Here is a 15,691-nt window from a genome sequence, read left to right as displayed (position 1 = left end):
TGGCCCAGACAAAGCTGTGGACGGTGATAGAAAAACATGCATGAGGTCAGACTATATTGGTCCATTATATCCACATAAAACAACATGGTGGACGGTAGATCTCGGAGGAAATCACAGCATTTACAGCATCAGTATAGATTTCAAGGACTACAAAGACTATGGTGATTATAGTATTATTTGATTTTACAAGCAAACATTCATATATGTTGTCATATTTTTTTTCAAAATAGGTTATAAAGTATATTTATCTTATGTTCATAAAAGAAATACACACATAATTATCTTGAGCAGTTAACGGTCACTGAATGTTTTATTGGAAGCACAATATAAATGTTATACTAATGACAAACATATGCGTGGATGTTTTCGAAATCTAGTGAGTTAAGTCAAAGCAAATCTGCCCCAAGCCAATTTACACACCACAACATGCTGCATGGAAAGCACATTTCTTTTCTAAAATTATTCCTGAAAAAAAAAAGTGTTACCAAATATTTGTTAACGGTGCACTTCTATTTTACGCAAAATGCCAAAAAAAAAAGGAAAATAAAGAAGGCAAGATCTTAACATACGAGAGTTGTTGAACGATGCAAGTCTTCGTTATACCCTTTTCGGGAAACTCAAAATAAGCACAATTTCATGTGTACAAACATTTGTTTTGTTGATGTAAGAAGTTTCATTCCATTCGATGAAATAGAAATCAATTTCCTTCATTTTACAATCAATCCGTCTTGTGACCACGCAGTACACTTAACAGCAAGGTAACTTAAAAAACATAGCGTCGAGAATTTCGTCAAAATACTACCCCTTTACATTTCACACAATACAGTTCAATAATCACATATTAAAACCCTGTTTCTGGAGCTTGTTCTTTTTTCTTCGAACAATTGTTCTCGTTTTATAATTTCCCTTCTCAATGTTTTAATTTACTTTACCACATCCATGTGTTTTCACACGATCAGCAACTCTGAAGCGCCTATGCCTTTCCATAACGTTCCAATCCATGAAGTTAGTGTTAAGGGACTCCAATCCTCAGCCAGGAAGGACAACTCATTAATTTATAATCTAATTCAAACAGTCTCAAAATGGAGCTTTAAAATTAAATCTTTTCATGCTAAAAGTTTCATTATATACCTCTCAATGTGCTTCAAGGTTCTTTGAAGTTCTCAGTAAGGTCTAATTAGAATTCGAAATTAAAATTACATATATCAAGAAACTGATGTTCATTTTAATCTAACCAAAGATACCAATTTTTATTAACATGAGATGAAACTAGAAGTGATTTATGGAGCTTATCAATGACAGGAGAATCCTTATACACTTTGTACTGTAAAATGATCGATGTATTAAATAAAAAAAATTAAAGTACATTATTTGTATAAAAATTGTGGAATTTCTTCAAAAGCTATGACTTTTATTTTCAAAATGTGTTAATTGATCAAATTTGAATTGGAAAATGCATAGCAGGTGTTTTCATTTGCAATTCCTGAAGTTTTATTTGAGATTTACTAATTTTCTCTATATAATATGATTAACTTGAAAGATGAAGTTTGAAGAATTATTCTGGGTAAAATTATGTTACTTTGAAAATTCAGAGTCATTTTTGTGAGCATTTTTAATCAGTCAATGCTTGATTTTCAGAGCCCGAGGATCGAGTACCTTAAGATTTTACCAGATACAATGTAAGGCGTTTCTTTACAGACTGTCCTCGTCCGATATAGTGTCTCTGTCTCTGAAATACAGCCTGTATACTATTTATAAACACATGCTCGACCTACTTCTGACATATTATTTTTATTCCTTTAACACATGAAAGTTTATTCAGGATTTTTCCCGAATATAAATTATTTTAAATTGCATCGTTTTCTGTTGCTTCGTGACGTTCTACGTACAGCGTCTTCATTTTTGTCTCTTTCAATGAGGACTACTTATCTTCTCAAATTTAGTACTCTTCAACGAAGCAAATTATTATGCAATAATATACAATTATTGCTGTGTTTTGAGGTCAATACAATGATTTAGCCATCTGAGGAGTACAATATTCACCGAGCCCGGAGGGCGAGGTGAATATTGTACTTCGAAGATGGCTAAATCATTGTATTGACCGAAAAAACAGCAATAACTGTTTTATTATATGATTAAATTATAGCAATTGCCTTATTATATGATTTATTTGATTACATGACAGCAATATGATTAAATGATAGCAAACTCCAAAAAGTTTGTTTTTTTGATTTAATTGGATATTTTAACAAGAAATTTCAACAATATTTAACACATTGTAACAGAAAAAATGGTACAATAAAACATTGAGAATTTATAACCCTTTTCATTTCAAGTTGATGTTGTAATTGATTGTTATATTGGATGAATTGTGTAGATTCAAAACTGGAAAGCCTGAGGCAATAGACTGAAAAGATGTTCTGGACATCTCTACGTGCTCTGTAACTGTGGTTTGTCCAGTTTTACTTACTGAGTTATTCGACAGATTTGACAGAGCATTCGTTTCAGTAATACATGGACCCCCCACATTTTGAAGGCCATAATCAAAATCTGCACTGCTCAAAATAGAATCAAAATCATCAGGATCATTCAATAAATCTGCCAGTACATTGTCAATGTCAGACAGTGAATTTGATGCTGGTATTGGCTCAAGTTTCAATTCGGAAGCCTCAAAATAGCTTGTAGAAGTTGTAGTTGAATTTTCTTTCTCAAGAACACTTGTTTCAGAACGAAGGGTTTTGGATATACTCTCCGACATTTTTCGCTTGATTTCCGGCTCTGTCTGGCCTGTGTAAGTTTTTAAACTGGACTCCGCGCGATGTCCGGTGACACTCATGATGTGACGTCCTGAGAATAACCCAGTTGAATCCAGGGTGTGCACCAGGGTTGCGCGCAAAGAATGGTTCGTATACCTCTGTGATAATCCTGCCTTTTGGGATATCGCAGCCATCAAGTTCCCTATAGTGTTATGTCCCAAAGGAACATTGTCATACCAATAATGAGAACTAGAAAAATTACGTTTTGGCCTTTGGAAAATTCGATCACACTTTGGATTAAGATGTCTTTTGTATTTGATGAATGACTTCACTGGGCACAGAGGATCATCTAAAAATTAAATAAAATAAATAAATAAAATGTCACATTGCATTTCTTTAACATGTTTAAAAAAATACTTTGTCTTTAATTTTAAAAAGTAGCCTATATGATGTACTAACCTGGCATTGCATACATCCTTCCCTCCGCTGTGTTAGCGTTTTCCTGATGGTTTTTGGTCAGTTCGTCTTTGTCTAAATAAATGTAAAGGTGGCCCTCTGCATCGTGCCTGGCACTGAAATCCGATATCTTTAACTGATGTAAATTCTCACGGCCTCGGCGTCCAAAATACAAGACAATGTCTACAAACACTTTTTCCTGTAGTTTCACGTTGTTCTCAAGATCAAAATACTGATACATAAGCTTTAAATCGTTCTTTTCAATAGGAGGGTAATGGGAAACCCCTCCCTTGCCACTGCGTTTTAGCTCCTTTGTAGCTGCGGTGAAAGCCAGTTGTGATTTGCGGAAATCTACTCCATGGATGATGTCCCTTGTATTTTGGGAATTCACCGACAAATGTCTGTTAAGTCCATGTCTAATGGAAAATAAACTGCTGCGTTTATAAAGCTCACCGTTAACTGTTCTCGCCTCCGCATAAAACTTGCTTAACGTGGAATCCAGTTCACTCGTTTCGAACGATTCAAAATCCGTAGATAGACCCTTTTCTTGTAAATAGGTACGAAATATCTTTGTTGCCATTTTCGTGGCCTTCTGGGTGTTTTCGGCATCCTTATCTTTTAAAAGTCTATCGAAATCGCTGTCGTCAATCGAAGCAAACCTAGTAGCCATTGTTTACGTCTGCTGAAGTCATAACCGAACTCGTTGTAAGACGCGCAATTTCATTGGACGACAAAAATAAGAATAATCAATCGCGTCATCAAGAAGTTCCCTATCTATTTTTGGTACGATGTAGCTTAAATATTCTCTGGTATTGACTTGGAACGTCACGTGCAGGTCAATACAACGTAGTATTTCTCTAACATAGTTGGATCTAAGCCAATCAGAAAGATGGAAATTATTCAATCATATAATAAATTAGAATATGAATCAACGTAACAGTTCTCAGTTTGAAAGACTAGAATTTTTCCCCCGTTTTGCTTTATTTTACAGAGAATATTAATAAAGACATTATCATGTTTATTTAGTGTGTTATTTGTGAATTATTTAAGGAATGAAGCTTATTATAACTTATGTTATCCGATATAACATAACTTGGGGCAGTTTACGCTTTTAAACCGCGAAGCGGTTTATAAGAAAGCGTAAACTACCCCAAGGTTTGTTATATCGGATAACATAAGTTGAAATAAGCTTCATTCCTTATAATTTAATTTCAGGGTAGACAATAAGACAATATTTCCTCCGGAAAATGGCTTGAAATTAAGCGTTATTTTGAAATTAACGTCAAGCGGAGTAATACGTTTTTGACGTAACTCATTGTGACGTAGGCAAGTTATGTTATACAAAATGGATAAAACCGTTTAACCAATCAAATGACGTGTAACAACTAAAATTAAATAAATAACTAAGTTTTGACCTGCTCTGCGATATCCTATTTTTACAGCTTTCAATTCTAGATAGCTTTGAAATAAATCATGATAATTTCAAAGTTTAAAATACATATCGTTTGAATTTATTGTAAAAAATATTTCTAAAAAAAATTAAATAGCACATGACGTTCAATAAAGAAAAAGATATGACAGGAGTCCATGAACTTTTCGAACAACCCTCGTATAAATTGATTTTTCTAATATTTTCAGAGAAGAGACAAAGAGGCCGTTTCGCCGGATTTTCTCTTTTTATATCAAACACTCCTTATAAAGAGGACGGCCATCTTTGTTATAAGAACACGCTCCCATTGCCTCCCTTGGAGTTTAATACAACGTGTATAGGATATGGTCGTTACGTCATCTATTACAACGAAAGACTGGACGGAGTCACTTACCCTAAAGATTACCAAAGCCTTGTCTTTACTGAGTTATGTGAAGTGAAAATTGAAGGTTTTTTTCAAAGTTTTTTGATGATTTTTTCAGCTCAGCAAGATGTCATATTTATTTTGGAGTAATGTAATATATAAAAAGCATTACGTTTTGTTGCTAGTCCCCCTTTCATGCACAACTCTCTAGCCAAAAAATTATCTAGGAAATACATTTGTTGTTCGTTACATTATTTAGTTATCTTTAAATCTGGCAAAATTTAAAAGTTTCACGGTAACTGTTACGAAAGGGTACTAGCTTAACGCATGCAGGATAGTGCATATGAATAACTAGTGAAGATTTTCAGGATACATTTATCTGCATGATTGTGGAATTACAAGACAAGCAAATACAAAAAAAATAACATTGTGTTGTATGTGTATTCCTGATACTCCTGTTAATTCATTAATTTAATTTTTGTGATACGAATTTCATTTTATGCTCTACAAGTGAAAGAATTAATTTCGAAATGTCCGATTTTCATGGGAAAAATTGTATGCATTTACGTTCCATTTTTTTCAGGTTGTTTGAAATCAGGAGTTTATGGACGTAACTGTAGTTTATCTTGTCCAATCAATTGCCAAGAGCAGAGGTGTAACATTGTCAATGGGACATGTCTTGGTTGTGTGCCTGGATACATTGGGCAAATGTGCGAAACTGGTATAGAATTTGTATTGTATGCAGTATACATATTTTTGTATCAGTGCATTTTAACAAAACGGTAGATTATGATTTCAATTGATTATTTAACAGAATGTCCCTTTGGATGGTATGGTGACCTATGTAAAAGACAATGCACTGGACATTGTAATGGAAACATTTCTTGTAATCACGTGACCGGATATTGTGATGGAGGATGTGCAGCTGGATTGATGGGCAAGCAATGTGACCAACGTAATCATTATTAGAATAGTCTTTAATAAACAACAAATGTTTTTAAGTAGTTTTTTTTTCATGAATAGAAAATATCATGTTGGTTTTATATTATATTCAAGATCATCATTTCAACTTTAAGTACATGTTCCATATACTTCTCAAATTAAATTTAGGCATGTTAGATTGACCAAAACGCCTAGTTATTTAATACATGTACTCATGTACTCCTGTTGCTTGTAGAGTGTATAGAAAAAATAAAATTTAGAGTTTGCTAACATAGATAAAATATTTAAAATATGTAACACAAAAGCTGCTAATTTAATATACGGCAAAACTCGTTTATAGCGAATTTCAAGGGACCGAAGAAAAAACTTCGCTATAACCGTAATTCGTAATACGTTTATAGCGAATTCGTTATAAAACAGTCAACTAACAGTACTTTAACCTTTCGTACGTCATACATGAATTGATATAATTACACTTACAGTCAGTTACAAAAATAGTCAATACAACCTTTTACTTTCTTTAATGCATATTTTAAGAACTGTGTATAAACTATTTACATTTTATTTACTTTTGATCATTTAATATTATATAACTTGTGCATTTCAGATATCAGAAGAAATTGAAACCTGTCTTGATCATCACATTGCGTAATACCAATGCTACCGGATACACATTTATCAAATAAAAAATAGAACCAAAAAATAAATACTTTATTTCCGGAATATTTTTTTATGGTGGCAAATAAATACAAATCAAATACAAAATGGTTTTATACATATGGAGTATTTACAGGTATCTGCAAGTCAAATATCTCGTTATGCATTGTTAAAGTAATCGTAAATAGTTGACTGTTTTGTTTTACTGACATTCACGAACTTCTCAATTTCACAGAGGTAGGTAAAGAAAACCTCTGGAACATTTGCACTTGCTTCTAAACATCGCCTCAAGGTGTGAATAGAGTTTTTACCATCATCAAAAGTTGGGAATTCTGTTGAATCTATGATTTCGTCGTCATTGTCACTTTCCGCGCTAACTGATTCAGTTTGTGAGTTTCCAAGAATATCGTTAACGATGTCATCTTCGGATCTTGTCTCAACACTGATCAGGTTTTCGTCCACATGAACAATATCATCGAAGGATCCGTTAAATTTCTGAGCAAACAATGCTAATGGAATGTCATCATCTTCTTCGAACTCATCATCACAATCATCAATAACTTCTGCGCTTTTGTCCTCAAAACCTGCTTTTCTAAAACAGTTTGAAATGCATGACACGCTAACTTCACTCCAAGCCGACTTAAGAAATCTAATTGATATCAACACGTTGATGTTTGGTTCCATTTTCTTTTCGTCACACTGAAATTAAATTAATATATTAGGTAATAATCATAATTATTATGTTTATTTATCAATTAAAGAATGAAATGTTATGCTTCGTAGATAAACACAGGTGCGCGCCGATGCCATTTATAGCCTCGGGACTAAAACCGCTACTTACACAAAAATAGACAATAGAAATAAAGGTGTGATCTTACCTGAAGTATGTATTTTATCAGGCGCTGACGATATTTGATTTTCAAATTGTTGATTATACCCTGGTCCATTGGTTGTAGTATGCTCGTTGTGTTTGGAGGGAGAAATTTCAGAGTGATGGATTTGAGATTAGGGACTCTCGGGTGGGCTGCACAGTTGTCAACAAATAAAAGCACCTTACGTTTTTCTTTTAGAAATCTGCGGTCATGAGTTCGTATCCATTCTTCAAAAATAGAACTAACCATCCACGCTTTTTTGTTGGCTCTGTAGGTTACGGGAAGCGATTTTACCCCCTTAAAACATCGAGGGTTTTCAAATTTTCCAGTGACTAGCAGGGGTAATTTCTCTGTCCCGTTCATATTTGACGCAACCATGAGCGTTAATCTCTCCTTTGATCTTTTCCCCCATGACACTTTTCACCTTTCATTTGTAGAGTTCTGTCCGGTAGAAGTTTGTAAAATAGCCCGGTTTCATCTGCGTTGAAGATATCTTTAGGATCGTAATCTTGTAAGATCTGCGGCAGCTTCTCCTTCATTCGTCAACGCTTTTAGGATCAACGATTGCGCTCTCTCCAGTTATCGCACGACACACGATTCCATGTCGATTTGAAAGCGATCCAGCCTCCCTGTATTGGATTTGAAACTGTGGTCTCCTAATTTCTTGGCAAGGTCTTCTGATTTTTGAAGGAGTATGGGACCGCTTATTGGAATGTTTTCCTGTCTCTTTTCATTGAACCACTCTAATAATGCCGCATCTACAGTCTCATGCGGAACGGACCGGTGACGTTTTCGTGATGGACTGATTCCTGTAGATTCGTAATTTTTAATTATCTCTTCTTTGTTTTTCAAAATTGTACTAAGAGTATTCGGTAAAATATCAAACCTTGTAGCAATTTCTTTTTTAGCGAGGCCACCCCTTTCAACTTCTCTAATGATCTCATATTTAGTCTCTATTGAAATTGCTTTCCGCTTTCTAGACGGCGAAGACATCTTGGTACTGACAATTATCGAGTTAGGATTAACCTTTTACATTGTTGTGAACAAATCTCAAATAAGATGTATTTTAAAGTAAAGAACAATGAACAAAACTCAACACACCTGAATAATTGGCTTGTTTTTGTCGTAAGCCCGTGAGCACTTTATTATCTTAACATTGAAGCACAGATTTTAAAGTTTTATGAACGCGTATATTAAACGAAATTTGTAATGAAAAATATTCGTTATACTAATAAAGAAATGTGTTAAAATATCGTCAGAGGGGGTTTTAAAATCACTTCGTTATAGCCGTAAATTCGTTATAGCCGTATTCGTTATATACAGCAAGTTTTGGTAGGTTTATGTAAGGAGTCTGCCGGGACTTGAAAAAAAATTCGCTATAGCCGTAAATTCGCTATATCCGTGTCGCTATATTCGAGTTTTGCTGTAATGTATTCGTCGTTTATTTGTGAGGATCTGTTCTTCTCAGAAATAGTTAACTTGATGAAACATAATTATATTTTTTGAAATTAAGGAAATTTATCATATTTTTTTTCAAAAAAAAAAAGATGTAGTTCAAATCTGTTATTCATCTTAGAGTGTAACATGGGAACGTACGGCTCAGGATGTTTACAGAACTGTAATGGGCACTGCCTAAATAATATCAGTTGTAACAGAGAAACAGGGATGTGTAATTCCGGTTGTGACGAAGGGTACACTGGAAATTTCTGTGAAAAGGGTACGAAAATTGGTACATTTTAAAATAAAAATCATAATATAATAATATGAAATGCTTTTCAAAATTTAAAGTTAAGTTTCAAGAATATTACACACACACATAAATATTGGAATGCTATTTTTCCTATTCTTAATAAGAATGCCCTCCAGGACGCTTTGGAAAGGATTGTCTACAGGAATGTAGTGGTAAATGTTGGAATAATAGTGGTTGTAATCATGTCGACGGTGAGTGTAAAGAGGGATGTGCTGCTGGATACGAAGGGAAGCTGTGTAACGATGGTGTGTACAACATTTTTTCTTATTTATCTTGAACGCAATTACAATTTTGTAAACACGAAGTAAAAATGCAAATTAACATTGTATGTCCAACAACTTGCACTAAAGCAAAAAAGTTGAAATCCATGCAAATGAAATAAATTGTCATGGTCCGATAATTTTATAAATTTAACCTGAATGAAGTATGTTCTGAGGATTTAGAAAGAGCTGAAGCTATGATACGTTTCTTGAGAGTTATCAGTTAATCAACTTAAAAGAATATGTAATTTATTGCTATTTTTTGTAGGGAAATTTTTACATTTTGACAAGTTTGCAACAATATATTCATAGTCATTCTTCATCATTGATATAATTACTCGAGTTTTCCATTTCAGTTTGTTCAAATGGTTCTTTTGGTATTCATTGTAATAAAACCTGCTCAAGGCAGTGTATTGGTGTGTGCAATCATGTAGATGGCAAATGTGACTGTTTTCCTGGATTCCAAGGAGCACCAAACTGCACAAAAGGTTATTATAATATTGCTTTTGTAACAAATATTGACAAATATTAACTGATATTAATTGCGTGATGTATAGTATTATGGTACATTTTGTTTTGTAGAGGATGAATATCTCAGGATCTATAGATAACAATTTGTTGACTCTCAAATACGGATATTTCAGTAAAACATGCATTATTATAGTTACAAGTTAACATGGATCAATTTCAATATTATTCGTTTTTTCTCTACAAAATGTAACATCAAATATTCTCACTGAATATCAATATATCTTGTTAGGAAACAAAAAAATCATATTTTGAAATCAAATCTAAAATTCTTTCCTAGAACTTAAAATGTAAGGGGGATAAATGTTAGAAATAGAAAATTTAGGAAAAATCTAATTACTGACATTTTAAATGATTTCAGAATGTTTCGATGGATTCTTCGGAATAAATTGTCAGCATAAATGCAGTGGCCACTGTCTTAACGGGGAAATATGTAGAAAGTTTGATGGAGGTTGTCCTCATGGATGTCGGGATCAATATCGTGGGCTGCTCTGTGATTATCAAGGTATGTGTGTGCCAAAAACGTTTATGTCCTTTGAATTTCAATTATGGTAGAAAGAGATAATTACAATGTCAAAACAGGATGCGATAAATGCTTTCAAACAGTGGTTTTAATATAAAGTTTGTTGTAGATGAAACCTCATGGAAGATAGGATGTTCAGTGTCTGTTGCACTTAATATGATATTTATATCATCAATTGTTGTTTATATCATAATTGAAAGGTAAAACCATTTTTGATTTACAAAATAAAAAAAAAAATTTCAACAGTTTATCATAATAACATAACAGCAATATTTTGTAAAAAAAAAAGTGCTATTTACATTTTTTTACTACTTTCATATAATTGCAGTAATTGTTTTCGAACATTAAAAACAAAGGTCAAAGATCTAGAGCCGCTTAGGGCCTTTTACGGCCCTGGGGATTTCTGAAAAATAAAAAATGCTCATTTGAGGTTGAAAATGCAATATTTATCAATTGGACTGTTGGTGACCATGTTTTTATTGAACATGACCTAAGTTTTCCTTTAGTCAATGCATTATGACGTCATAAAATGTGTCATTCTCCAAGTATCCTGTAAATTTGCTTGAAAATGGCCTGAAATTGAAGTATTTTTATTTATATTTCATATAGAGCACAACTTCTAATCCAAACTATTCAGTTACATAATGAAAGATCTTTTTCAGAAGATCAAAAAACATGTTTTGATTTTTAGATCATGCGCTCTGATCATATTTTAATTCTTTGCTGAAGGTAGTCAAATGCGCGTGTTTTCTGCAAAATTCAATAACAATGCATTTTCTCAAAGCCTGTTTTCCAATACTTTGATTCTCAAAAAAGAAATTTTATTGTAGGAAATGATAGCACTAAATCTTGTCTTTATTCTTATATACAAAATGGGAAAGAGGGTGATAGTTTATTAATTGATATAAGGACAGGACCATTTTATGCATAAAGTGAATCTAGCTCTTTGTTGATAATCAATAAGTATTATTATATTTATTTTCAGAAAAACAGAAATCTTTACGTTCAAAAAGAATATTCATGACTCTGGAAAGAACTGCGAGGAAGCAAATGTAGGGTCTACGAATATGAACACAATTACAGATAAACAATTTTATGAGGAATTGAATGCTTTAGAGAAGAGTTCTGAATATCAGGAACTACAAGTCGAAAGCAAAGCTGCTTATGAGAATTTGGCATTTGAAAATGCATAAAATATTTCTATCGTTTAAACTATGTTTTTTTTTTTAATCTTACAGACTGAATAAATGAGCACAGTTTTATTAATCATATAATTAAGTTTCAAGTCTGCATATAGAGTATGTTAATTGAATTTGCAAAGTTTTACTTTTGTCTTCATGTGTGTTTTACTTATGAAAATGGAGAGATAAAAGTAATATATGCATATGAAACCTTGTGAAAAAAAAATAAAAATGATGCTAAAAATTAATATGATACTAAAGAATAACATAAAATTACAAACTATTTAAATATTATTTAAATATCATAAAACACCTTTTTTAACATTAGTGTTGAATATTTAACTTAAAAGACACGACTTTTTCATTTTACAACTCTTTTAATGAGAAACCAGAAATAATGAAAACAGCTACACAGTGCGAAATCTGGATATTCCGCTTTTAACTTCAAAAAAGTATGACCCATTATTTTACGTAAATATTGTTAACCTAACTTGTAGGCATAAACATATGCAAACTTTGAAAAAAGTTCTGTCTCATTTATTGATGAAAAATTCTGTGTTACTCTAAAGAATTCGAGTTAATAAATTTGTTCCTTTCACCAAAAGACACATTATCATGTTTTGCTTTACTTGCTTAAAAAAAAACAATTATTTTTAAACATAACGAAAAATATATTCTGCTTGCGAGATAATTGGATATGATAATAATTATCCAAAAAAAAAAAAATGAAAAAAAAAACTTAAGAAGATGCATTTAACCTAGAACAAAGTTGAGCTAAAGGCAAACTTTCTTCTAATGAATACACATATAAGGAAGAAAAAGTCCGTCTAGGTTTACTACTGCAGTAATACTGCGGTGAGAACGAAGAATTTTAAATTTTTGTTATATATTACAAACTCAAGCTTCCTGGTGTGTAACTGAAGACGATATATATAATATGGGCATTAATTATGTAATAGTTCTCCTTTTAGCAGGAACACCTTGTATATCTGGATTTGGTAGGTAAAGCATTATCGTTTTCTTCCTTTCTACGCCTTTGCAAAACAATTAAAACCGAATTAAATCATTAAATTTTGTTTGCTTAACATCAATGTGTTGTATTTTTGAACAACTTACTGCTTTAGTTCTTGCTGTGTGATTTATTTCATTTCTGAATTACAATAATCAATACAATGACCTCTCATTTATAAGCAGTCCTTGTTATTTATTTTTGTTTGGTTGCAAAAGACGTAATTCACAAAACCATACCCATATAATTAGTAGGGCGGATGTCGTCAGCTCCGAAATAACCAGTTCTGGTTTTGACCAAAGGTGTAAAAACGGTCCTAAAGATATGACGTTTCTGTCTATCGTTTTACAATTTTTTATCCATTTTCATTGATTATTGTTCAATAACTACTTGTCAAACCTTATTATACATTCAAATGGAATTATGAAAAATGATCTAATAAACATTGAAATATAAGAAATTTTTCGAAAATTAAAATATTTTTTTTTTTAGAAAATTCAATATCTTGTATTCCCTAAATATTAACAAAGCATTTTCGGAGGTTATGCATCGCATTTAATTTAGACTTGACCTATCTTGCCTTCTTTAGTTGCGGACTGCTATGATTCTTTGAAATCATATGCATGGACATGCGTTAACTGCCAGGTTTGATTGATCCATGTTTAATCTGTTCATTCTGCACCAGAAATGTAATATTGGTTTTTCATTCAGCATAGTTATGCTTTGATTTTTCTAAGCAAGTATGGAACTGATCTTACATGTGAAAAAGACATAGTGAAGCTTCGTGGTGATATTGTACGGACGTTACAATTATGGTTTTGCAAAAAGCACATGATTTAATAATCTTTTTTTTTACACTAAGACAACAAAACAATTTTCACCTTCACAGCTATTAAAAGGATATAATTTTAGGTCTTTACGTTGACAAGGAAGAAAACGGCAACAACGCTCCCTGAACTTATTTGCCAACGCTTGCCAAGTTGGCCTTAAGACTGATTCTTTCTTTGACCGGTGAGCAGGGGACGCTCACTACTACATAGCATCTGATCCCATCTCATGTTTTAGAGGTTCTTGTTTGCTCTGTTCCAAAATTTATATCAAACCAGAAGTCTCTGTCGAGACTGAAGCTCTACTGTTTTGTACTTATAGCAAAGGAAGAGAAAAGTACTTCAGCAGTTGGAAATTGAAACTTTTCAACAGCAATAAATAGAATAATGATCCTTGATTAAGTCTCTTTATGTTCTTAGTGCAGTCTACTTGCATGCCACATTTATATTATAATCAAACTAAAATTGTATTTGGAGTAGCATTTTGAAAGAATTTCACAGAAATTTCTATTTTTAATAACCACGGCAACACCGTTCATCGAAATCAAAAACCGATTCACAGAATTGTGTATCTTAGTGTAGTCTACTTGTGTGCCAAGTTATATTGAAATCAGAACAAAACTGTAGGAAAAGTAGCTTTTTGAAAGAATTTCACAGAAATTTCTATTTTTATTAACCACGGCAACACCGTTCATCGACATCAAAAACGGATACATAGAATTATGTATCTTAGTGTAGTCTACTTTTGTGCCAAGTTATATTGAAATCAGACTAAAACTGTAGGAGGAGTAGCATTTTGAAAGAATTTCACAGAAATTTCTATTTTTAGTAACCACGGCAACACCGTTCAACGAAATCAAAAACCAATACACAGAATTGTGTATCTTAGTGTAGTCTACTTGTGTGCCAAGTTATATTGAAATCAGACTAAAACTGTAGGAGGAGTAGCATTTTGAAAGAATTTCACAGAAATTTCTATTTTTAGTAACCACGGCAACACCGTTCATCGAAATCAAAAACCGATACACAGAATTGTGTATCTTAGTGTAGTCAACTTGTGTGCCAAGTTATATTGAAATCAGACTAAAACTGTAGGAGGAGTAGCATTTTGAAAGAATTTCACAGAAATTTCTATTTTTAGTAACCACGGCAACACCGTTCATCGAAATCAAAAACCGATACACAGAATTATGTATCTTAGTGTAGTCTACTTTTGTGCCAAGTTATATTGAAATCAGACCAAAACTGTAGGAGGAGTAGCATTTTGAAAGAATTTCACAGAAATTTCTATTTTTAGTAACCACGGCAACACCGTTCATCGAAATCAAAAACCGATACACAGAATTATGTATAGTGTAGTCTACTTGTGTGCCAAGTTATATTGAAATCAGACCAAAACTGTAGGAGGAGTAGCATTTTGAAAAATTGTTTACAGACAGACAGACAGACAGACGGACGGACGACGAACGCATTACTATCGCATAAGCTCTTCTGGTCTCTGACCAGTAGTGCTAAAAACACTAATAATTTTTTTAAATATATTTTCTTCAACTAGATGACTTATCATAAGGAAAAATTGCTAAGCAGTCTGCATGTAGCCTACCCTGTGGTCCAGAAAAAGCTATTGATGGCGATATTAATACCTGTATGAATACATACCCTATAGGTCCGAGAATCGATGAAAAAACCGTTTGGTGGACGGTAGATCTAGGCGGAATTCGAAGCATTTTCAGCATCAATATAAATTTCAACGACTATGGGGGTAGCGGCGGTATGTTTTGTTTTAGCCTTCACACCGTTTGAAAACAGTTCTTTAGATTGAAATTACTCGTTTCCTAAAAAAAAAACCCTCAAACTTATACCTGCAAAATATTATTGGATATTGTTATTATACATTACTGAAATGGCATATCAAATGTAGGATATACAATGTACAAGTATAAGATGAAATGTAGGTCGCAATACGAAAAAGTAAATATAAAATTAATGCAATTTCGTCTTCATTCGTCTTCTTTGTTAAATCGTCATTGCAGCAGTATTTTTAATAGTAAAGAATCCAAACAATGTATAATTCAAGCAACATCTATAAAAAAAAGCTAGCGGACGAAGTGTAATTTATTTTGTATGTACTTTGATA

At 32.7% G+C, this 15,691-nt stretch overlaps 2 protein-coding genes across 2 annotated transcripts; one reads left to right on the top strand and one right to left on the bottom strand.

The window, feature by feature from the left end:
* The first annotated feature begins 35 nt into the window (after positions 1-35).
* On the top strand, positions 36-11,730 carry LOC134261457 (multiple epidermal growth factor-like domains protein 11). The gene is made up of 10 exons (XM_062743896.1): positions 36-161; positions 4,851-5,090; positions 5,589-5,726; positions 5,820-5,960; positions 9,053-9,193; positions 9,331-9,471; positions 9,843-9,974; positions 10,376-10,519; positions 10,647-10,737; positions 11,523-11,730. Exons 1-10 carry the CDS (start codon positions 41-43, stop codon positions 11,728-11,730), a joined length of 1,497 nt encoding a protein of 498 aa, XP_062599880.1. The 5' UTR covers positions 36-40.
* On the bottom strand, positions 2,249-3,877 carry LOC134261458 (uncharacterized). Its single transcript, XM_062743898.1, has 2 exons — positions 3,216-3,877; positions 2,249-3,105 (listed from the first exon to the last, which is right to left on the bottom strand). The coding sequence occupies exons 1-2, from the start codon at positions 3,790-3,792 to the stop codon at positions 2,327-2,329; spliced, it is 1,356 nt and encodes a 451-aa protein (XP_062599882.1). The 5' UTR covers positions 3,793-3,877; the 3' UTR covers positions 2,249-2,326.
* Positions 11,731-15,691: the final 3,961 nt, after the last annotated feature.

The sequence above is a fragment of the Saccostrea cucullata genome, unplaced genomic scaffold (genome assembly GCF_032062105.1).
Source record: "Saccostrea cucullata isolate Sc308-1 unplaced genomic scaffold, CSIRO_AGI_Scuc_v1 ctg2151, whole genome shotgun sequence".
In the NCBI taxonomy this organism is placed as follows: Eukaryota; Metazoa; Mollusca; class Bivalvia; order Ostreida; family Ostreidae; genus Saccostrea; species Saccostrea cuccullata.
The sequence above is the reverse complement of the archived record's forward strand: the minus strand, read 5'-3'. Positions and strand labels throughout refer to the sequence as shown.